Source organism: Alnus glutinosa, chromosome 4 (assembly GCF_958979055.1).
Source record: "Alnus glutinosa chromosome 4, dhAlnGlut1.1, whole genome shotgun sequence".
In the NCBI taxonomy this organism is placed as follows: domain Eukaryota; kingdom Viridiplantae; phylum Streptophyta; class Magnoliopsida; order Fagales; family Betulaceae; genus Alnus; species Alnus glutinosa.
In genome coordinates, this window is record NC_084889.1 from 22,824,381 (window position 1) to 22,847,755 (window position 23,375).

Below are 23,375 nucleotides of genomic sequence, written 5' to 3' on the forward strand. Positions count from 1 at the left end.
GAAGCATGTAAAGAAGGAAATCCCAATTCACGTGATCATAAGCTTTCTCCAAATCCAGTTATGAGATGGCTGGATTGATGAGTTGATGGGATAGGCCGTGGTGTTTTGGGGGAGATTTCAAAGTGGTGCGGTTTCCAAGTGAACGTTCCGGAGTTGGTGCTTTTTCTGCTGCTATGGAAGAGTTCTCGGAGTTCATTCATGGGCAGAGTTTGGTGGATATTCCTCTCCAAGGTGGGCAGTTCACTTGGTCCAATAATCAGGTATGGTCTAAAATTGATAGGTTTCTGTTATCTCCGGAGTGGGAAGAACATTTCCCTGAGGTGTCACAAAGTCGTCTGCCTAGACTTTTATCGGACCATTTTCCTTTGATGTTGGATTGTGGAGTGCAAAGAGAAAGGAAAGGATACTTCAAATTTGAAAACATGTGGCTCAAATCCGATGGCTTTGTAGATCTTGTGCAACATTGGTGGGAGTCTTATGATTTTCAAGGACGGCCAAGTTATGTGCTGACTAAAAAGTTGAAAGCTTTAGTATGTCAATAGTTTCCATCTTCAACATAATACGTTGCATTTCCAGATATTCCCTACACCATATCCATTTTTTCTGCAGAAACTTTTTATCTTCTTATATAATTGAATTGTCTGGGTCAAACCCCACACATTAATTCGTTGAATAGCTATTCTAATATTTATGCAACCCCAAAACTAAAAGGACAAAAGTAGTACATCAAGAATAAACATTAAGAACATCGAAAATAATAATAACATGCAAGACAAGAAATCCCAAGAACATAAAGGTGTCTGGCCACCATAATACCTGATCACAAACACAGATAAGCTAAGCAAAAATGCGATTGGTATGCCACCATAAATCAGAGATATTAAAATTCAAAAATAATCAACCACTCCAAAAGAAAAAAAATGGGAAAAAATAGTAACTTACAAACTGCTTATAGCCAATGCTGTTCTTCTCTGCTATTGTTTCAATCATGTACCAAGCATCAGTATCAGGAAGTCCCAAGCCAGCCTTTATGAAGAAATAAAACAAATTCAGAACTCAATAGAATGAAGAACTGTATAAGTTACATGAGTGAGGGTAGGAAAAACGAAATAAATAAAACAGAAGATGCACTACCATGTGTGATGCCACCAGAATTAGCTGTGCTGTCACCAAAGATGCATAATTCGCCGAACTGACATAAAATCAGATAAGAACAATAAAGAGGAATTACTTCTCACACAAACACTTTACATGGTTTAATTCAAACAAAACTTTGAAAAGGGAGGAGAGGGAGGTGGGGGAGGGGGGGGGGGGGTGTCTCATTGTATTTAGATTTTTAGTCGTTCTATTTCCATCTGTCTTGAGAGGATGTATATTGACTACAGCTATATCTTAGGCAAGGTAGATTATGAAAAGAAAGACTGCATAGGATGATAATATATCTTCCACATTAGACACGCCTTGCCACCAATTTTTTTTTTTTTTTTTGCTGTTTCTATATCAGTTGCAGATTCATAAATTGGACATTTATAACAATACTATACCACATAGGGATCATAATTGGATGATCCATCAAGATAACTGGACTAAGTTTCAGTTCAAACCACATCCAAACTGATACAACTGACCTTGGTCATGTTAGGTTGGCTCCCTTAAGAAACAAGATTTTTCCACACTTTTAAAGTCAAATGGACTAGCACAAGTCCTTTCTTTTCTTCATTTTTCTTTTAATCTGCAGACAGCATATTGGATTTCCAAGGGTCATTTTCATTTTTCTTTTGTTTCTCTCTCCCTACAATTTTTGAAATCCTGTCATAAGAGGAAAGATCATCTTCAATATTGCAATGCCATGCTGGTGCCCTCATCATTTAGGGAGGAAGAGAAATTTGATCCTATTTAGCTCACTTCAGTTTTAGTGGAGGCCAGCCTCCCAGCAGGCCCAAAATTTTTCCTTCTTTGTTATGTTCTGAAAAATTAAATAAAAAAACCTATAATTTTTTTGCTTTTTAAAAACACTAGTCAGTTATCCAAACAAATTTTCTGATGTGGCCCCATAAACAACACTTGTTAATTTCCACTTTTTCGAAAAAACTTTTCAAGACCCAAAACAGAAAATACTTTTTGAAACTTTACCAAACAGGCCTTATGTATGTGGATTGAGTTGAAATTATCAGTTTGCTCTGTAATCCAGTAGGTTAAATCATATCATTATAAAAATGGATTTTTGGCGAATACACTATTTTTCTCTATTTTTTCTCAAATTTTCTAAACCAAACCAACCCAGCCCAAAATAAGTTACAGACAACTAAAAATAACCCAGAGGTGAAGAATTCTACTCTATGTGCTCTGTTTGACGAAATCCCACCCAAAAGTAATACTAATTTTATGCACAGCTAGAAATATGCATCAAATTGTACCCTCAATGCAAGTAATTGCAATAGGGATTTATTTATAATAAACTGTTTATGTCAAGTAAGGGGAATTCTAGAGGGTTAGGCTCTAGTAGGGGCAAGGCTAAGCGGACTATTGCGATGTATTAGTATCGGGGTTTTGTGGGCTGTTTTGTAGGGGTCTTTCCGGTTTTTTCTTTCGGGTTTTCCGGGTGTTTTTTCCCTTTCCCCTCTTTTGCTTTTTGGTGTCCTGTTGTATACTTCCTGTATGCTTTGGGGCGCCTTTACGCTTTTAATAATATTCTCTGCTTACTTATCAAAAAAAAGTAAGGGGAAAGAAGCTAAGAGACAACTTTTTAGTAAACTATACATAACCGTAAAAGTTAGAATTTCAATTAGAAAAAAGAAAAAAAAAAAAAAGGGGGGGAGGGGGGGGATAAATGGACAAAACAAAAAGATAACATGAAATCCTTTTTTCTTTCTAGGCAAAAGTATGGAATCCTTACTTGCTTGAAGACCTCTCCATTAGATAGTCAAAGTATCCTTCCCAGAACCTATAAGAAAATCATAAAGAATACATGAAAATTCCAAAATTAAATTAGTACAAAACTCATCGGACCACAAAAATCTAAAAGCTTAAGTTAATATAAAACAGTGAATTTAATTATTAAATTAATATTTTAGCACTCCTCGCGGGTGGCTCAAACTCTACCTCAACAAGAGAAGCCCAACACAGAGAATATTTCACTGAAACTGGGAATAAATTGTGGAGTCAAAGTTTGAACTCAAGACTTATACTCTAAAACCATGTTAAATAATCAGTTTCCTCAAAATCTTAAACTAATAATGTTAAATTTATCATTTAATTAATATTTTAACAATGTAAATGAAGTTGAAATTCAATCTTTTGAGGACCGTTATCAATCCTATAAATAAAAAATACATTGGGCGGCAGAGATTAACTGGAGACTATCCTCTTTACCTAGACAAGTTCAACAGCCAAATTAGGAAGAAGTAAAAAACAAGAATACTTTGAGGAGTTAATTATACACAAAAGATTGCCACACAGCCTTTCCCCACTACCGGAGTATAATGAATCTACTCACCACAAAATGAGGCTTCTCTCACCATGTTAAAACCATATAGAACCAATAAAAGTCTTGAACATGGCAGTGAATTCATGAATTTAGTGCCCCTAACACTCCCCACATCTCCACCCACTCCCTCTTCATCTCTGTATGAGAAGTCTTTTGTACAGTTATAGAACAACTAGCATAATCACTGACTTAAGAATCAAGGGTGTTTATTATCAACTAACAGTGGGTGAAATGGAAATGGAAAATCTTGAGAGTGGTTAGAGTTTGAGGCAGTGGCTAGTTAAAAAAAGGCTAAGAAAGTTAACTAAATAAAATAAAAGGTTACTGGAATTTAAAAACGAATGATATCTAATTATAGCTTCTTGACAGAAATGTAATATTCAGAATATCAACAGCTTTTTTTAAAAAAAAATAAAAATAAAATAAAAATAAATAAAATAAATAAATAAATAAATAAAAAAAGAATGAATGAACAGTTAAGAAGCAGATAGTCGAAGGAGCCACATAAATCAAAAACAAAGAATTTCTTTCTTTTTTTATGAACAATAATAAGTTTTATTGAAGAAAGAGGAAAATCCTCGTACATGAAGAGTATACAAGAAAACAAAAGCACCAAAGAACTAGCTGCTAAACAAGAGAAACAAGAGCGCCAAGAACTAGGTGTTGTTACAATCTAGAAAACAAATCAGATCTACCAAATTCCCTGAAGAGAATGTAGGAACATGAGCAAGGGCCCAATCCAGGAGAGATGTTAGGAATGATGATTTAAGAAGTAGCACATTGGACTCACTATCCTCAAAGATCCGACAGTTTCTTTCTCTCCATATGCTTCACATTAAGAGGGTTGGAATAACTTTCCAGATAGCTTCTCTAAGATGTCCATGCCCATGAAATTTCCAACAATTGAGCAGTTGAGACACGTTACCAGGTGTGACCCAAGAGACCCCAAAGCTGATAAGCACTCAGTGCCAGATATCCACAGAAAACTCACAATGGAGAAGACAATGATTAATAGTTTCCTCATCCTTCTTACAAAGGCAACATCGATTAATCAGTTGAAACCCCCGCCTTCTAAGATTGTCCACCATGAGGCTTCTACCCAAAGCTGACCCATAAGAAGAAATCAATGCGCAGAGAGGCCTTCAACTTCCAAATGCTTTTCCAGGGGAATAAACCAGGCTCTTCACTGTTAGGAGAAGTTAACATAGTGAAGTAGCTTTTTGCTACAAAACCATGCCAGCTTGAAGGAGTCCACACCATGCTATCCGTAGCTCCCAAACGGGGGTTCATAGAGAATAAAAGAGTAAGAAAAGAATCTAGAGATTCAATTTTCCGATCATGAACATCTCGCATGAAATTAAAATTCCAAAGGGTGTGTGGACTGGAGCGATCCATGTACTCTGAAACCAAATCCTCCTTGTTACGAGCTCCAAATACTAACCCTATAAGAACCTCACGCTTCCTCGAAGCACCACACCCCTCTCTGGATCCCATACTTCGAAGCAATAACCTGCCTCCATAAATAATCTTGTTCATTCCCGAACCTCTAAAGCCATTTAATGAGTAGGGCTTTATTAAACAGAGTAAGGTTTTCAATGCCTAAGCCCCCTCTTGCAATTGGGGAGCAAACAGTCTTCCAGTTTACCAAATGTAAATTGTGTTCCCTGACCGAACTGTCCCACTAAAAATCTCTCTGAAAACGCTCAAGTCTTTTGGCTATGCCAGCTGGTAGGGGGAAGAGAGATAGAAAATAAGTGGAAATACTTGAAAGCATACTCTTGATAAGAGTAAGGCGTCCTCCCTTGGATAAGTAAATCTTCTTCCAACTCGACAGCCATTTTTCCATTTTCTCAATTACCCCATCCCAAATGGCTTTATATTTGAAGGGAGTACCAAAAGGAAGACCCAAGTAAGAGTACCAAAAGGAAGACCCAAGTAACGCAATGGAAGAGAAGAGATATTACACCAACGATGTTCGTCAGCCCCTCAATGTATGCGACCTCCCCCACTGCAACTAACTCTGATTTTTTAAGGTTAACCTTTAAACCCAAGATGGCCTCAAAGCACAGATGAATTTGATCCACGTCAGCATCACACATAATAAGAGTATCAGTAACAGTACCATCCACGGACAACAGATTTAAAATCTCCAAGGGGGAGTTGTTGCGATTGTCAACTTGGAAGCCAGAAAGAAAGCCCCCTCCATTTGCTCTAGAAAGCATCCTACTAATGGCATACATGACTAAAACAAAGAGAAGCGGAGATAGAGGGTCCCCTTGACGAAGACCCCGAGAGCTAGTGAAGAAGCCATGCAAGCTGCCGTTGATCAGGATCGAGAAGCGAGCCGTAGAAATACATGCCGAAATCCACTTCCTCCATTTAGGGCCAAAACTCGTACGTCACAGAATATAGAAAGGAAGCCCCAATTAACATGATCAAAAGCCTTTTCCAAGTCAAGTTTGCATAAAACCCTAGGAATTCTTTATCTCAATTTGTTGTCCAGACATTCATTAGCTATAAGAACAGAGTCTAGAATATGACGCCCCCCAATGAAAGCATTCTGGCTATTGGAAATAAGGTTTCCCACTATAGGCTGCAATCTATTCGCTAGAACTTTTGCCAAGATCTTATAGACGCTCCCTATCAGGCTGATAGGTCTAAAGTCCCTTGCCTCCAATTGACCAAGCTTCTTCGGAATAAGGGTAATGAAAGTGGCATTAAAAATTTCAGAATCATATAATCCAAACACAATGGGTAAAGCCTTAGCCAGAGGTTGCATTTAGTATAAACTTTTAAAAAGTTATTTATTGACAACCATCTTTACCATTATTAGATCAGATAATGTTGAACATCATCAAACCGAAACAAAAGACCACTTATGATACAACTCTATCTCACTCTAAGCATCAACCAAAGAAGAAGACTACTCTTGATAGAACTCTAAAACTCTATCTTGTATCAATCATGATACAACTCTACTTCTCATTCATCTTGTATTAGACTATTGTATACTGATAGGTTTCTATTAGATGATTTTGTAAACACAAACTCTCTTTATCATTATAAATACAATACACTGCCCTATGGTTGAAGTAGGCAGAATTACATAGAAATCAATCTATCCTATATGGTATCAAAGGCTAACGCCAATTTTTCTTCTTCTTCTACTTCCCTACCTCGATGGCCACTACCTCCGCTACTCGACCCGCTCCTCTACAGAATATTCATCACCATGTTACTCTTAAACTCACAAGGGAAAATTATCCAATCTGGAAAGTTGCTATTGTCCCATTTCTTGAAGGTCCCGATCTCTTCCGTTTCGTAGATGGATCCTATCCTCGGCCACAAAAGTGCAGTGCGGATCCCACGACTGCTACTCTCGTTCCCAATCCTGATCATCAAACTTTGTAACACCAAGACAAGATGATCATGAGTACCCTAATCTCCACATTATTCGATGCCAGCAAAGCCTTCCTACATGGATACCTTACTGAAATTGTCTACATGGAAAACCTCCACGTTTCATTCATCATTCTTCTCCTCATGTAATTTGCAAGCTCCACAAGGCTCTATACAGACTCAAACAAGCACCAAGGGCTTGGTTCTCTCGTCTTAGCAATAGGTTATTGGAACTCAATTTTCTTTCATCTAAGTCTTAACTCTTCATTGTTTCTATATAGCAAACAAGGTGGGACCGTGTATGTCCTCATCTATGTGGATGACATCATCATCACAAGCTCTCGCAAGAATGCCATTTCTCAACTCATCCCTGACCTCCAGAAATCGTTTGCAATCAAAGATCTCGACCCCCTGCACTTCTTCTTAGGCAATGGAGCACATTGGACTAAAGATGGCCTCCACCTTTCACAGCAGCGCTACATTCATGACCTCTTGACCAAAACCAACATTATGATGGTCAAGCCGATCTCTTCTCCTATGTCTACCTCATCTACTTTAAGCAAGTTTCAAGGCTCAACCATCACTGATCCAACCACCTATTGAAGTACAGTAAATGAGTCACATTAGGCTGCTGTCAAACGCATCTTGCGTTATCTGAAACACACAAGTGATTGCACCTTCTTCATCTCTAAAACTCCTTCAAGACAGCTGGTTGCTTTCTCCGATTCGGACTGTGCTAGATGTCCGGATGATTGTCACTCCTCCTCTGGCTACTGCACCCTTCTTGGAAGAAATCTATTGTCATGGAGTTCAAAAAAGCAACCCACAATGTCACTGTCCAGTACTAAATCCTTAGCACATGCATCTGCGAAGCTCACTTGGATCCAAGCTCTTCTAAGTGAACTTGGGGTTACCTTGCCACCTATACCTACACTATATTGTGATAATATTAGGGCCACATACCTCACGTCGAACCCTCTTTATCATGCTCGAACAAAGCATATCGAGATCGACTATCACTTCGTTCATGACAAATTTATAGCCCTACATCTACTTGATGTTCGTTTCATTTCTGGCAAGGATCAAATCGTTGACATCCTTACCAAACCTCTAGTTGCACAAAAGTTCAAAACTCTCAAGTCCAACCTCAATTTCAATTCATTGTCGTTGCTTTTGAAGGGGTGTATTAGATCAGATAATGTTGAACTTCATCAAACTGAAACAGAAGACCACTTACAATACAACTCTATCTCACTCAGCATCAACCAAAGAAGAAGACTACTCTTGATAGAACTCTAAACTCTATCTTGTATCAATCATGAATGATACAATTCTACTTCTCATTCATCTTGTATTGGACTATTGTATAAGGATGGGTTTCTATTAGATGATCTTGTAAACACAAACTCTCTTTTATCATTATAAATACAATACACTGCCCTATGGTTGAAGAAGGCAGAATTACATAGAAATCATTATATGTTATAACCATTTAAAAAAAAAAAAAAAAAAGTATAAGAGGACAAAAAGAAAAAGGCTTTTAAAGCATAAGTCTTTCAGTCAAACGGACAACATGAAGACTCCCTTCAATCCAAATTAGAGAGACAAGATTCCAAAACTAAACCATATCGAGTCAGACCCATATCTATGCATGACTAAAACCAAGCTTTGTACAACCCCCCCCCCCCCCCCCCCCCAAAGAAAAAAAAAAAAAAAAAAACTAAAGCTTGCTAAATCTTTTCTGTCAAACATATGTAACTTATAACTTATTGTATCTTGGGTTTTATTGTATTATGGGGGTTCTGTTGTATCTTGGGTGTTTGTTGAGGGGTTTTTATTGTATCGTGGGTGTTTGATGTTGTTTGTTGGGGGCTTTTTTTGTATTTTGGGTGTCATGTGGGTTTTGGGTGTTGTGGGTTTGTAGTTCCTTGTGAGTTTTCTTGGGTTTTTTTTATGTAGGCTAGCTGAGTTGCTCTTGCATACTTCTTGTATACTTAGGGGCGCTTTACACCTTTTTAATGAAATTTTTACTCATAAAAAAAAAAATAGTAAAAAGTAGCTAAGATAATAAGATTAACAGAACTGCCACCACTTGCTTAATCAGTAACAGGCTACCATCTCTCTAGCTTCAAGCTTATTATATATCTTATTTACTTTTGATATATTCCATCCACATCATCATATTTTCTTTATTACTTGGCAATATATCAATTGTCTTTCAGATGCAGAGTATTTCAGAAATATCTGTTTCTGCATTTCAAAAAAAAAAGGGAGAAAAACCTCAGGGCAAGTCCATGTAATTCCAAGGTTCTATTAGGCATTTGCCATTCATGTTGTTTTATCATTTATTATATATCTTATTTACTCTTGATATACTCCAGCCACATCATCATATTTTCTTTATTACTTTGCAATATATAGATTGTCTTTCAGATGCAGAGTACTTCAGAAATATCTGTTTCTGCATTTCAAAAACAAGGGAGAAAAACCTCAGGTCAAGTCCATGTAATTCCAAGGTTCTATTAGGCATTTGCCATTCATGTTTTACCGTTCATTCTGCATTTTTTTTTTTCTTTTTTAATTGGATACCAGATGTGCATTTATTTGTTTAACAGACATTCTGCACTATTTATCTTTTTTAAATTGATACCAGATGATGCATTTATTGGTTTATCTTTCAGTTATGCTTATTATTTTTTCAGTGCAATTCCCTTTCGGCTGATCCCGTCTCATTCTCGGAACAACAGTTTTCGATTCGCCTGCGTTTCCCCCTATTTCCTGTATAAATTTGTTTATCCTTTCCAAAATCAAAAGAGCGATTGGTTTGAAAAATAAAGGATTTCTAACCATCTTGTTATCCTAGAATGAACATAAACCTATTTAATTAGATGGAAAAAGAGGACAAGCAAGACTGCATTGAGATTCATATTAACTACAAAGCACCGAATAATACATTCAATTTCATTTACCCAAAACTCCTGAGCATGTTCATCAGAATAACATGTCTGAGTTACCTCAACTAACAGCAACCATAATGTAAAATGTTAATATAGAATAAGAACAGAGTGTAGCTGATATGGAATCAAGCTATTTGCACAATTTTTAATCAACCTGTAGTTTTGAATACAAAGTAAAGAAAGGGAAAAATTATATTATGCAGAAGACTTTGCAAATACAATGTTTTTATTAGTATGGAAACCCCTACTTTTTGCAATGGAAAAGAGATGGTAAGTATGATGAATAAAATCTTTTCAATTATGATTTGCAACACATACCGTAACTCCTCCCAAATTGACAGAGATATAAGATGGCGTTGGATGTAGTCCAAAACATTATTAGCATCTTTCTTATACATTTCAGCAGAAACTTCAAGGGCATCTCTGACAGTCAACACATCATTCCGAGATGTTGCACGAGTAATTGCTGTTTTGAGCTGAATTAATGTAGTAATTAAATTTTAGAAAGAAAAAAAAAAGAAAAAAAAAAAAGAAAAAAACCCAGGAGAGGATTTACCATTATAAATATATACATTCCAGATAAAGTCTATTAAAGCAACTACAAGTCTAAAAAGAAAGGAAAACGAGCCAAGGAGATTAGTGGCACATAATGCATCTTTGGGTGAACTTCTTGACAATTTACATTTAAGTAATAAATTATATAGAAAAAAAAAAAACTTTCATATGAAAAGAGAATACTTACTTTTAATGAAGTTACTCCAACAAATACATTGAAAAGAGAAATTTGATTTCTTGTACTTGAAAACCCCTTGACATACTGAGAAGATTTTATAAAACTAATTGAAAAACTTTAATATGAAACCCCATAAAAGCATAAAGCAAAATCAATGCAATACAGAGCTTTCTAACTTTTATAAACTATAACCAATTATGTTTGCTCCTATACCAGATCAATTTCTTGGAAAGCTTGACTTAGAATATACATACTAATTCTTTCACTGCAATAAACTGCTCCTCAGTCAATTGACAGTCCCACCCCTGAGAACATAAGTCCAGTGTGAAGTTAGTTTATGCTGCAAAATATTAGAAGTAGCAGTGACAGAAATAACAACAATGAGAATCGTAAATGCCTTCTAGAGCTACATACTGAATGTATATGCTCCCTTATACATTCAACAAACCCACTACCACCAATCCCCTCTGCATCAGATTCAATCAAAGCTGCAAAAAGCAAAAAAAAAAAAATAGATATTGTTGTGGGATTCTTTGAACCGTTAAAGCATATTGTATTACTGAGAAATACACGAAAATAATTTGCCTTAAATGTCAAAAAGTGTTGAATTGAACTGGATACATACCAAGAATTGTGCCATATTCAAAAGACGAAAGAGGATCATCAGTTGCTCCCAATTTCAAAAGACGCAGCCACAAACCCTATTTAACCAAAAGAAAAAACACATTGCTCAAAACTAAAAGTGCAAAGGACAATCAAAATAAGGCCATTATAACAATTTCAGCACCAAAACAACGGCATTAAAACGAACCAACATATATTTTAGGCTTATATAGATGCACTAGCAGTTTTGCTCTGACATTATAGTTTGTAAACTTAAGACTCATATGCACAATTGGTTTCACTTGAGCCATGGGTGCGCGCACATGCACACAAATGCACACAATGAAAGATGAGAAAATGGAAAAGGAAAGGAAAGCATCAAAGGCTCAGCTTGTTTACCATAAAAATGTTCTGAAAGGAAAGAAGGGGTAGCAACCATGAGGCTGGAGATCATTTCAATAAAATCACAAAAATTAATCTTCTATGTATCTCAAAAATTAATCTTATGGCGGTATTTTGGTTATGTGGGATAGGAGGGTGGCGAAGAAGATTGAAGAGTGTTGGGAATATTTTGTTGCTTGCTCCTTCATAAATGTTGAAGATGGTTTTTCTTGGGCTTTTGTAGGTGTTTATGGTCCCAATTTTGATTGCGATAGAAGGTTCTTATGGAATGAGTTGGCTGGTTTGCTGAATTGGTGGAATTTGCCATGGTGCATTGGAGGTGACTTCAATGTCACCCGTTTTCCTAGTGAGAGAACGGGTGTAGCGCTTTTTGTCCCGCCAAGATGCAGTTTTCTGATTTTATCTTAAGCAGGGCCTCATGGACCTTCCCCTTGTAGGGGGGACTTTTACGTGGTCCAAGAATAAAGAGTAACCCTCTTGGTCAAGAATTGATAGGTTTCTTGTTTCTTCGGAGTGGGAAGCTAAGTTCCCCCTTTTATTTCAAAAAGGGTTACTTAGATTGTACTCAGACCATTTTCCCATTCTCTTTATTGTGGTGGTACCCAGGGAGGAAAACAGCCATTTAAGTTTGAAAATATGCTGCTTAAGGCGGAAGGCTTTGTGGACAGGGTAAGGAGATGGTGGTCCACCTACCAATTTCAAGGCTCTCCTAGCTTCATTTTGGCTAGTAAACTCAAGGCCTTGAAAACTAATTTAAAAACCTGGAATGAGCAGGTGTTTGGCAAAGTGGAGTCCCATAAATTCTCTCTTATGGAGTTGTGCATTTTTGATGGGTTGGAGAAAGTGATAGCTTTAAATGCAGAAGAGAAGTTAGGGAAATACCAGGTTATCAATGAATTGGAAAAAGTCACCCTAATGGCGGCAAAAGTCTAGGGCCCTTTGGCTTAAAGAGGATGATAAATTCACAAAGTTCTTTCATTGGGTGGCCAATTCGAATAGGAGATGTAACTCCATTGAAGCTCTGTTTGCAAATGGTTCAGTCTCTTCTAATCAATCTGCCATCAAGGATCACATTGTGCAATACTGTGATTTTTTTTTTTTCAAAACAGTTCAACTGGCGGCCTAAGCTAGATGATCTTTTTTTTGATAAGTAATAGCAATTTATTAAAAAGCGCAGAGGGGCGCAACCCTTATACACGGGAAGTATACAAGAGAGCCCCTAACAAAGTCGAACAGAAAATAAATTTAAGAAATCTACATAAGTAAATACACTCAAACTATGGTGTGGCGCTATCCAAAAATATAAAGTATCGATCAGCCACTTCCGAAGCTCCACCATAGATGCCTAAGCTAGATGATCTTGCTTTTGATTCCATAGAAATGGTGGAAGCCACTAGGCTAGAGGGCCCGTTTGATGAGAAGGAGGTTCTTGAGATGGTGAAAGGTATGAATGGTGACAAGGCGCCTGGGCTTGATGGTTTTTCTATGACTTTCTTTCAAGCTTGCTAGAATGTTATTAAGGTAGACATTATGGGGGTGTTACATGACTTCTACGCTTGTAGAAAGTTTGGAAAAAAGTCTCAACGCCACCTTCATTGCTCTCATCCCGAAGAAATTCGAGGCTATTGAGCTTAAGAACTTTAGGCCTATTGCTGTTGTTAGTGGAGTTTATAAGATTATTGCCAAAGTTCTTAATAATAAATTGAAAAGGGTTATGGAGAAGATTTTTCGAAGCCCCAAAATGCGTTTGGATAGTAGAATCTGTTCACATTGCTAATGAATATGTGGATAGTAGAATCAAATCTAGTGAACCAAGGGTGATTTGCAAACTAGATATTGAGAAGGCTTATGATCACATCAATTGGGACTTCTTACTTTATTTGCTAAGGAGGTGTGGTTTTGGGGGGAAAACGGGTACTCTTGGGTAGCATATTGTATTTCTTCGACTCACTTTTATTAGTCTTTGTGAATGGCAACCCTTCTGGTTTCTTTAGTAGCTCCTGTGGTCTAAGACAAGGAGATCCTCTTTCGCCTTATCTTTTAGTTATTATGATGGAGGCCTTAAGTAGAATGATATCTGCCTCTGTTAATGGGGGTTTTCTCACATGCTTTTTTGTGGGGTCTAGGTTTTTGGGTGTGGTTAACATTTCACACTTATTGTTTGCAGATGATACTTTGGTTTTTTGTGCGGCTAAGCCTGACCACCTTTGCGACCCTCGTGCTTTATATTTATGCTTTGAAGTTGCCTCTAGACTGAAGATCAACCTGGACAAGTCAAAAATGGTCCCTATGGGTATTGTTGAGAATGTGGATGAATTGGCTGGTATTTTGGGTTCCAAGGTTTCTTCCTTACCTTTGAAATATCTTGGTCTTTCACTGGGGGTCTCCTTTAAGGCCAAGTCTATCTAGGACAAAATTATTGAAAAGTTAGAACTTCCTTTGGCTAGTTGGAGAAGAATGTACTTGTCTAAGAGTGGTAAGGTTACCCTTATAAAGAGCAACACTCTCCAATTTGCCTACTTATTTCTTGTCCCTCTACCCTCTTACTGCAAGTATTGCAAATCGCATAGAGAAGCTTCATCGTGATTTCTTATGGAGTGATCTTGGTGAAGAGCTCAAACTTCACTTAGTCAACTGGACCAAGGTTTGCTCTCCAATCTTTAAGGGAGGGTTGGGCATTCGAAAATTGTTGAAATTCAACCGTGCTCTTCTGAGAAAATGGCTTTGGCACTATGAGCATGAGAGAGAGGCGTGGTGGAGAGTTGTGATGGACTCCAAATTTGACAGCTTGTGAGGTGGGTGGTGTTCTAACGAGCCAATTGGATCATATGGGGTAGGAGTTTGGAAGAATACCATAACGGGTTGGAGGATTTATTCTAGTCATACTAGGTTTGATGTGGGAGATGGAGTCAATGTTAGATTTTAGCATGATCTGTGAAATGGAGACAAGGCCCTTAAAGAAGCCTTTCCAGACTTACACGGCATTGCTCATGTACAGGATGCTTCAGTAGTGGCTCCCTTGGAGTATTCTAGTGACTCATTTCAGTGGAACGTAAGCTTTGCTAGAGCGGCTTATGATTGGGAGGTAGATGTCTTTGCCTCGTTTTTCAATTTGTTGTACTCAGTTAGAGTGAGACGAGATGATGTAGACAAGCTTTGGTGGTCCCCCCCTCCAAAAACAGGTTGTTTGATGTTAGCTCCTACTATAGTGTCATTGCTAGTAACAATGTCACTCCTTTCCCTTGGAAGAGTATTCGGAAGACAAAGATTCCCTTGAACAGCCTTTTTCGCTTGGTTGGCGGCTCTAGAGAAAATCCTTACTATGGACAATTTCAAGAAGCATGTCATTGTGATTGATAGGTGTTGTATGTACAAGAGGAATAGGGAGTCCGTGAATCATCTTCTCCTTCATTATGAGGTCACTTGCGCCTTATGGAATGCCTTTTTCAATCATTTTGGGCTGTCTTGGGTGATGCCTAGTAATGTTGCTAACTTGTTTGCTTGTTGGTGGATTGATGGGAAAACTCGAGGTACTGTTGTGTGGAAGATGGTGCTTCCTATCTCTTGTGATGTCTTTGGAAGGAAAGAAATGACAGAAGTTTTGAGTACCGTGAGAGATCGTCAGCGGAGCTTGAGTCTTTTTTCTTTTTTCCTCTTTTTACTTGGACAGCTGCATTTGTAGCTCCTTGGGAACTTAGTTTTCATAATTTTCTTGTTCTTTTCTCTCCTCCTACCTAGGTGTTTTCTTCTGTATAATCCTTCTATACTTGAGTAATGCTTTTCACTTTTAATGATAATTCGATACTTATCAAAAAGAAAAAAAACTTAACATCTATTCCTTGGTTAGGAGTCTTACCCCAAATTTCATCAAAATAATCAGTTAAAATTATGTTTACATGATTCAGCAATTCTATCATGTTACCAATCCAACCAACAAGGGTCCATACCAATGACAGCCAGTCGTATCCATAAATATGCTGGAAATGTTATATTCGAGGCTACAAAAATCTAATGGAAGGTTTTAGATGGAAATGAAAATATCCAATCCAAATTTGTTATAGATGTACACTCATATTGATGAATGTGTGCAAGGCTAAATGATGTCTGCATGTACACTAGTACTACTTTTAACACTTCATTTTCCCCATTTCAACATTCTGAAAATGGAAGGATTTTATTTAACAAACAGCCCCATTGGTTTTCTGCCCATACATTAAACTGTAACACTCAAATGAACCTAGAATCACATGTTAGTTCAAGAGTTCAACCCTTAGTTTGGCAATGCTCATTTACACTACTGTAAATAACCATGAATATGGTAATTAACCATGTTGCAGGGTTTGCATGGGAAGAAAATAGAGGAAGAGGAGACTATGTTTTCTACGTAGCCTCTCTCACCTCATAATACATATATATATTGCAAAATTCAATACAAAGACCAAAACACCCCTGTAACAAATTCCTGTCACCAACATATTCTTTTAACCCTAAGAAGCTCTTCTAACAATGGTCATATGCAATTACTTATCAAAAAAAACAATGGTCATATGCAATTCAAAATAGACAAATTTGGAACATCAACGAAATACACTGCATGTTAATCAACCAATATACAATGTCAATTCAAAGAACCATTCACAGATTAAATTAACTCGAGTACGGGTATATTGTCCATCTAAAAACTCCCATTCAAATGCAAGTGAACATATAGATCTGTAGAACTATATGCAAAAACATTACAAAATAGATAAGTAAAAGTGAAAAAAAATTCACCTGCAGCTTAACTTTTATGTCCAAAACCATGCGCTCCCTTTCTGCCTGTGAATAAAAATAATAATTGGTAATTTAGTTCAGGAAAATTCTAAAGCTCAAACAGTAAATTACTTGGGGCATCTTGGCGATGGTGTGAAGAACTTACAGCCCTCTCCATTGGACTGAGGCTTGCTGCTTTGGAATCCATACCCGCTAGCATAGAAGGTGAACTGATGAAGGTAAAGACGAATTAACGGAGCAGTAACAATACAATGGTATGGATCATAAAGAAAATTTTAAACTTGTCTAGCATAAATATATACCTAGGAATATGCTTTCCAGAGTATGGAAAAGCTCCACTTGCTGCTGCAAGAATCTGCCTTCTCTTTTCTTCCTGGTCTTCTGGTCTAATGTTTGAAGGAAACCTGTCATAAGTATATTTGGCACCTGATCCTGAAGAACCAACAAAAAATGAGAAAATGACATTACTATCTCCAATTTGAAATATCGTTCTCTTCATAAAAAGCTTGATGCATAGAACTGGCAATCTCGACAAAAAAGTGACAAGAAGTACCTGATAGTCCAACATCAGGATCTGATATTGTTATTATCTCAGGCTCTACTAAAGATGAGGGAAGTATTGAAATAGGATTTTGACCCCTCCCAATTGCATCTTGTAACTTGTCAAGGAGATTATGATTATTTTCCCCAGAACCCAGACCTCTCTCCACATAATCCAAGAAACCATTAGAGTCTAGAAACTGTATTATCTGTAGAAACCAACAAAGAGATAAGTACAGTTGAAAAAAACTAAATTTTCAAGGGGTATGAGAAGTAAAGTTCAATAAAAGGAGTCTGTAATTGAAAGAGAGCATTCACCTCATTATATAAAAAAATCTAAAGATGATAATGACGATGATTATGGTAATATCAACAGTACCACATTGCCGAACATGAGTTTGGCAATGTGGAGGTTCGCAAAAATATGCTTATGGAAGATTTATGTACTCTTGATAGGTTGGATGAACAACGTGGTTTAACTCCCGAAGAGAAGATAAGGAAATATGAGGTCATCAGAGATCTGGAGAACTCTATTCTACAGGAGGAGATTAGTTGGAGACTAAAGTCTAGAGTTCTTTGGCTTAAAGAGGGGGATAAATGCACTAAATTTTTTCATCGAATAGCTAACTCGAACAGGAGGTCCAATGCCATAGAGTCTCTCTCAGTCAATGGCTCTATTTCTTCCGATCAGCAGGTTATTAGGGACCATGTTACTCATTTTTATGAGTCCCTTTTTATAGAACCTTACACTTGGAGGCCTAGGTTGGACAACCTTGATTTCGTCTCTTTGGATGTGGTTGAGGTCTCCTCCTTGAAACTTCCTTTTGAGGAAAATAAAGTCTTAGAGGTGGTTAAAGGCATGAATTGTGATAAGGCCCCAAGTCCTGATGGGTTTACCTTAGCGTTCTTTCAAGATTGTTGGGATGTGATTAAGTCAGACCTCATGGGAGTATTCCAGGATTTCTACACTCATAGCAAGTTTGTCAAAAGCAGTAACGCCACTTTTCTTGCTCTAATACCGAAGAAGTCTGGGGCTGCAGATCTTAAAGATTTTCGGCCTATTAGTCTTGTGAGTGGGGTTTACAAGATCATTGCAAAAGTTCTTACTAATAGACTAAGAAAGGTAGTGGAAAAGATAATCTTGAAACCTAAAAATGCCTTTGTGAAAGATAGGCAAATTCTTAATTCTGTTCTTATTGCTAATGAGTGTTTGGATAGTCGTATTAAATCAGGTGAACCAGGGTTGATTTGCAAGCTGGATATTGAGAAGGCTTATGATCATGTTAACTAGAACTTCTTACTGTATATGATGAAAAGATGTGGTTTTGGAGAGACATGGTGTTTGTGAATAGCGCATTGTATTTCCTCGGCACGTTTCTCTATTTTGGTGAATGGCACCCCGTCTTGTTTTTTCAGCAGTTCTCGCGGACTTCGACAGGGTGATCCTCTATCACCTCTCTTGTTTGTCATTGTGATTGAAGCCCTTAGTAAGATGTTCACTGTTTCTATTTTTTTTTTTTTTTTTTTTTTTTGATAAGTAAGAAGAACTTTATTAAAGAAAGCGTAAGGCGCCCCTAAGTACACAGGAAGTATACACAGGAACAACCAACGCTAACCCAAAAAAACCCGCAACACCAAGGCCCCATAACACAAAAGAACCAAAACAAGCTACAAAAGAACCCAACTAAGAACAAGACTACCCACTACCCTTCAAGACACAACAAACCTACAATATGTGTGCCTTGCCTTTCCTACGCCTAGAGGGATAGTTCGCATCACCATAGTTGATGGAACTATGCAAATTTAGAAGCTCCCTTTTCCCTTTAGACTTTTGGCGCGCAAAAAACTGGAACTCCTCTTCCATGGCAGCCAGAATAGCCAATGCCTCCTCCCCAAAATTCCCATCCATCGCCCAATCTAAAGGCAAACCATCCCAATAATCATCTTCATCCTCCTCCCACACCACAATCTCCCCCCGTTATGATCAAAACCAACAGGCCAATTCCGAGATTGGGAGAAACCATTAACGCAACCACTCGAAGGGGAAGAGGGGCCTACCACCCCTCCATTGTTGACCTCCTGAAGCGCCACGGGAAGGACTGATATCGGGGGAAGGTTGAGAAACCCCTTCCTAAAAAGGCCCTGATTCACTGACGTCACTGATTTCTTCATTGCAGGAGGCTTTGCTGCCTTCTCAGCTGGTGGCTCTGCACCTGAAACCCTCTTAACAACGTCGCCAATTGACATCTTCACGGCTTCCAGTGAGTCAGAAAATAGCCCATCATTCCACTTCACAGAATGCTCTTCCCTCAGATTTTTCGCCCTCCTGTAGTAACACTGAAAAGGCTTAGAAACCACCACAGGGAGGGGAGAACGCAGCTTCTCTCCTAAAATAGCTGCTCCAACGGGAGACGGAGGGGCAGAAATGGGTGTAGGAGTCTGAAGCTTCCCCAATGGATTGAACTTAAAAGAAAAAGAAGCAGGAACCGCCGGAAAAGCCAGATCCGAAGCCGGAGAAGGGGGGAAACCGAACAGATTAGAGGCTGGAGTCCGGCTAGAAACCGCCGGAAACACCTGGGAACTGCTCGACTCACCCCCGGAAGAAGACTCCATCCCTGAAATTGCCCCTGTATCTGCCGCTGACGAGGGCTCCGACCTAGAGGAATCCCCAACAAAAGCCGATGAAGCTGGACTCGCGCCCTCTTTGGCTCCCAACGCTGTAACCTCCAAACCCCCATGAGGAAGCCGATTCAGAACCAACCTAGAGGATACCTCCGAAGTCGTCACCGAAGACGAAGGCGGCAGGCAGGAAACTTTAGGTTTCCACTTGAGACAGGCCACACGAAAACCTAAGTGTTTTCGAAACAGCCCCGACCCGGCAAACCGGATCAGAACTCTCCTCACAGCCCAGCTCAAAGCCAAATAAAAACCGGGACCCAACTTACGCCACGTCCGCAATCTCGAATTTTCAAAATTCAAATGAGAGCGCTTACCCTACGGACGTACAATCTGGTCTTTGTCCAACAGATCCAGCGGGTGAGACTCCAAGGAAAAGCAATCCACTGCCGATCTCGTAACAGCCTCTGCATGCCACACCGCCGGAAGAAGATCAAGTTTGCAAGGTGTCGCCACCGAAGCCCTTAACCAGGAACGACCATCACCCACTATGGGAATCGTCTTCACAGCAGTGGTTGAATCCGACCTCAAAACCTTCGAAAAAGAAGGCCCCGTCCACTTTGGAGCCAATCCCAGAGTCGGCCGAACATCCTTCACAGCCTTCTTCTCCGATGTAGATGAGGAACCAAGCCCGCCACCAACCGAGGCTGAGAAAAAGTCTACAACGTTTCTCAGCTCGTCGGAGAATTTAAGCCATCCCCACCCTCCACGGCCCTCAGGGATAACAATGGACCCTTTCCGACCGCCCAACCCGAATCACTGTTTCTATTCACAGGGGCTTTCTATCAGGTTTCTCAGTGGGTTCTAGTAGCAACAGGGTGTTTAATATTTCTCATCTATTGTTTGCAGACGATACTTTAGTTTTTTGCGGGGCTAATCCTAATCATCTCCGTTTTCTTCGGGTTTTATTTTTGTCTTTTGAAGCTGTTTCAGGTTTAAAGATCAATCTGGCCAAGTCAATACTGGTTCCTGTGGGTGATGTGGATAATATGGATGAATTGGCGGGTATCATGGGGTGTGGTGTTTCCTCTCTACCTTTAAAGTATCTCGGTCTTCCGTTGGGGGCCCCTTTTAAGGCTAAATCCATTTGGTATGATGTAGTTCGTAAGATTGAAAGACAACTGGCTAGTTGGCAGAGAATGTATCTGTCCAAGGGTGGTAGAGTTACCCTTATAAAGAGTACTTTATCTAACTTACCCACGTACTTCCTTTCTTTGTTCCCTATTCCATCCAGTGTTGCCAGTCGTATTGAGAAGCTGGATCAAGATTTCTTGTGGGTAGGTCTAGGTGTAGATTTCAAATATTACCTGGTTAGCTGGTCCACAGTTTGTTCCCCTATTTTAGAAGGTGGTTTGGGTATCAGGAATTTGAGGATCTTCAATCAGACTTTGTTAGGGAAGTGGTTGTGGCGTTATGCACATGAGAGAGAGGCTCTGTGGACATTAGTTGTGGATGTATAGTATGGTTCTTCGTGGGCTAGTTGGTGTTCCTTAGACCCCCATGGGTCTCACAGAGTGGGGCTTTGGAAGAACATTAGGAAGGGGTGGAGTCTATTTAGTAGCCATACCAGATTTATTTTGGGTAATGGATCCAGGATCAGATTCTGGGATGATGTGTGGTGCGGAGAGATACCCCTCAAGGAAGCTTTCCCAGGTTTGTATGGCATGGCTTGCGACAAGAATTCGTTCGTGGCAGCTCATTTGATTCCGGAGAGCGGATCTTTTCAGTGGGATGTCAGATTTATTCAGCGGCACACGATTGGGAGGTGGGCGTCTTGGCTTCTTTCTTTACCTTATTGTATTCCATCAGTCTAGATCATGATGGGGAAGATAAGCTTTGGTTGTCTCCTCGCAAAGGGAAGTTTGATGTTAGATCTTTCTATAAGTCTCTTTCCAATAAGGAGACAAGTCATTTCCCTTGGAAAAGTATTTGGAGTACCAAGGATCCCTTGAAAGTGGCCTTTTTTCGCTTGGGCAGCAGCGTTAGGGAAGATCCTTACTTTGGACAATCTCAGAAAGAGGCAAGTCATTGTGATTGATAGATGTTGTATGTGCAAAAAGAATGGAGAGTCTATGGATCATCTTCTTCTTCATTGTAATGTCACTTGCGTTTTTTGGAATGCCATCTTTAGCCGCTTCAATCTATCTTGGGTTATGCCTCGTCGGGTGGTTGATCTATTTGCTTACTGGTGGACGGGTAGTCGGAGTACGGTTGTGTGGAAGATGGTTCCTTGTTGCCTTTTATGGTGCTTGTAGAGAAAATGCAACGATAGACAATTCGAGGACAAAGAAAGAACCATTGAGGAGCTCATTTCTTTTTTCTTTTATTCTTTGTACTCTTAAATGGCTGCGTTCCTTGCCCCTTTAGTGATTAGTTTTAATGATTTTTTTGTACTATTTTCTCCTTCTTCTTAGTTGTCGTTCTTGTATACTACTTGTGTACTTGATCACTTTTTGCGCTTTTAATGAAATTTCTCTTACTTATCAAAAAAAAAGTAGTAGTATTTCTTAAAAATCACCCATGATTAACATAAATGCTAATTAAGTTGGAAATTGGAAGATAAAGATGAGTGGAATGACATAACATCACCATGGGCTCAGGTGGTTGGTTAGTTGACCGAGAGCGCTTCTTTAGAAATGCTTGAGTGTTGAAGACATGACTTGCTGTATTTTCCTGATGAAGAAGATTTTACCAAGAAATAAATGGAATCAACCTTATGAAACATTGAAAAATTAAATCCATATTACAAGATACAAGAAAAGTTTCATACAATGAAATTGCGGTAGCCACTTAAAAGTGAAGCAAAGAACTTTAGGAATATTAACCTGCACATAAGTATTCATGGTATATTAAATCAGATATTTCCGGTTGAATTTTATCAACATTGCAGTTCTTTACGTGATGAAACAATTCACATTGACATATTAAAGGATCAGTGGTCATACATAGCATGCTTAGTAAAGTTTCAATAGAGAAAACAAACAGTAAGCAGAATGCATATTATATATTAAAGAAAGCAAAACTCATTGGACAGCTTTATAATGTCAAATACAACCACATATATGGCACTGATTTAGAATTGACACTGTGGATTGGTTGTAGATTCAGAATTTCAGCTGGGCACAACTTTATCTGTCAGCGTCTAAGTTGGCTAGAGGATCCATCAGATAAAATCATACTCAAATAGGAATATTGAAAAAGACAAATCATATAATTACCAAAGGAAAAAATGTATGAGTCACTAATGAGAACAGATTAAGTTCCTGAAGAGACTGAGCCAAGACTCAGAAAAATACAACTTGATGTACAATCCAAGAGACTAATGCTAACTGTAAAATTGCAAAAATCCAGTAATCAAAAAGGTTATGTCCTAAGAATGCAAATGGGTGAGGTTTAGCTCTTTGCAAAATAGCTGCACATAGCCATAAGGTTGCTAGCTTTAGTTTTAGAAAACATATAGTTTCTCTTTACTCACACAATAGAAAGGCTGTCATAGAACACCGCTTTGAAGAATTAAAAGGTCCACTGGAAACAAAAATCACTAATACAATTTCAATTAAATAATTAAGTTCACTTTTTCCTATCAGTTTGAATTTTTGGACAATTGGTGATTTCATATGATATCATAGCAATGGGTCTTAAATCTGAACCTTGACTCCATATGAGATCAAAGCAATGGGTCTAAAGCCTGAACCTTGACTCCATAATGGGCCTCCTACTTCAGTTAAATATTCCATATGTTAGACCCACTTATTGAGGGGCAGTGTTAGAATTTTAATTAAAGTATTAAATCCATCATTTTCCA

At 38.5% G+C, this 23,375-nt stretch overlaps 1 protein-coding gene across 1 annotated transcript in view; it reads right to left on the bottom strand.

Annotated features, from left to right (window-relative positions):
* The window catches only part of LOC133865608 (DENN domain and WD repeat-containing protein SCD1), a 53,699-nt gene that overhangs the window by 13,230 nt on the left and 17,094 nt on the right, over positions 1-23,375 (bottom strand). The window contains exons 9-21 of the mRNA XM_062302026.1: positions 22,341-22,395; positions 22,160-22,243; positions 16,908-17,103; positions 16,657-16,786; positions 16,500-16,563; positions 16,355-16,399; positions 11,202-11,277; positions 10,991-11,064; positions 10,831-10,881; positions 10,162-10,319; positions 2,897-2,944; positions 1,135-1,192; positions 943-1,026 (exon numbers count right to left, since the gene is read on the bottom strand). Of these exons, the coding sequence (XP_062158010.1) occupies positions 943-1,026; positions 1,135-1,192; positions 2,897-2,944; positions 10,162-10,319; positions 10,831-10,881; positions 10,991-11,064; positions 11,202-11,277; positions 16,355-16,399; positions 16,500-16,563; positions 16,657-16,786; positions 16,908-17,103; positions 22,160-22,243; positions 22,341-22,395 (1,123 nt within the window). The remainder of the gene's footprint in view (positions 1-942; positions 1,027-1,134; positions 1,193-2,896; positions 2,945-10,161; positions 10,320-10,830; positions 10,882-10,990; positions 11,065-11,201; positions 11,278-16,354; positions 16,400-16,499; positions 16,564-16,656; positions 16,787-16,907; positions 17,104-22,159; positions 22,244-22,340; positions 22,396-23,375) is intronic.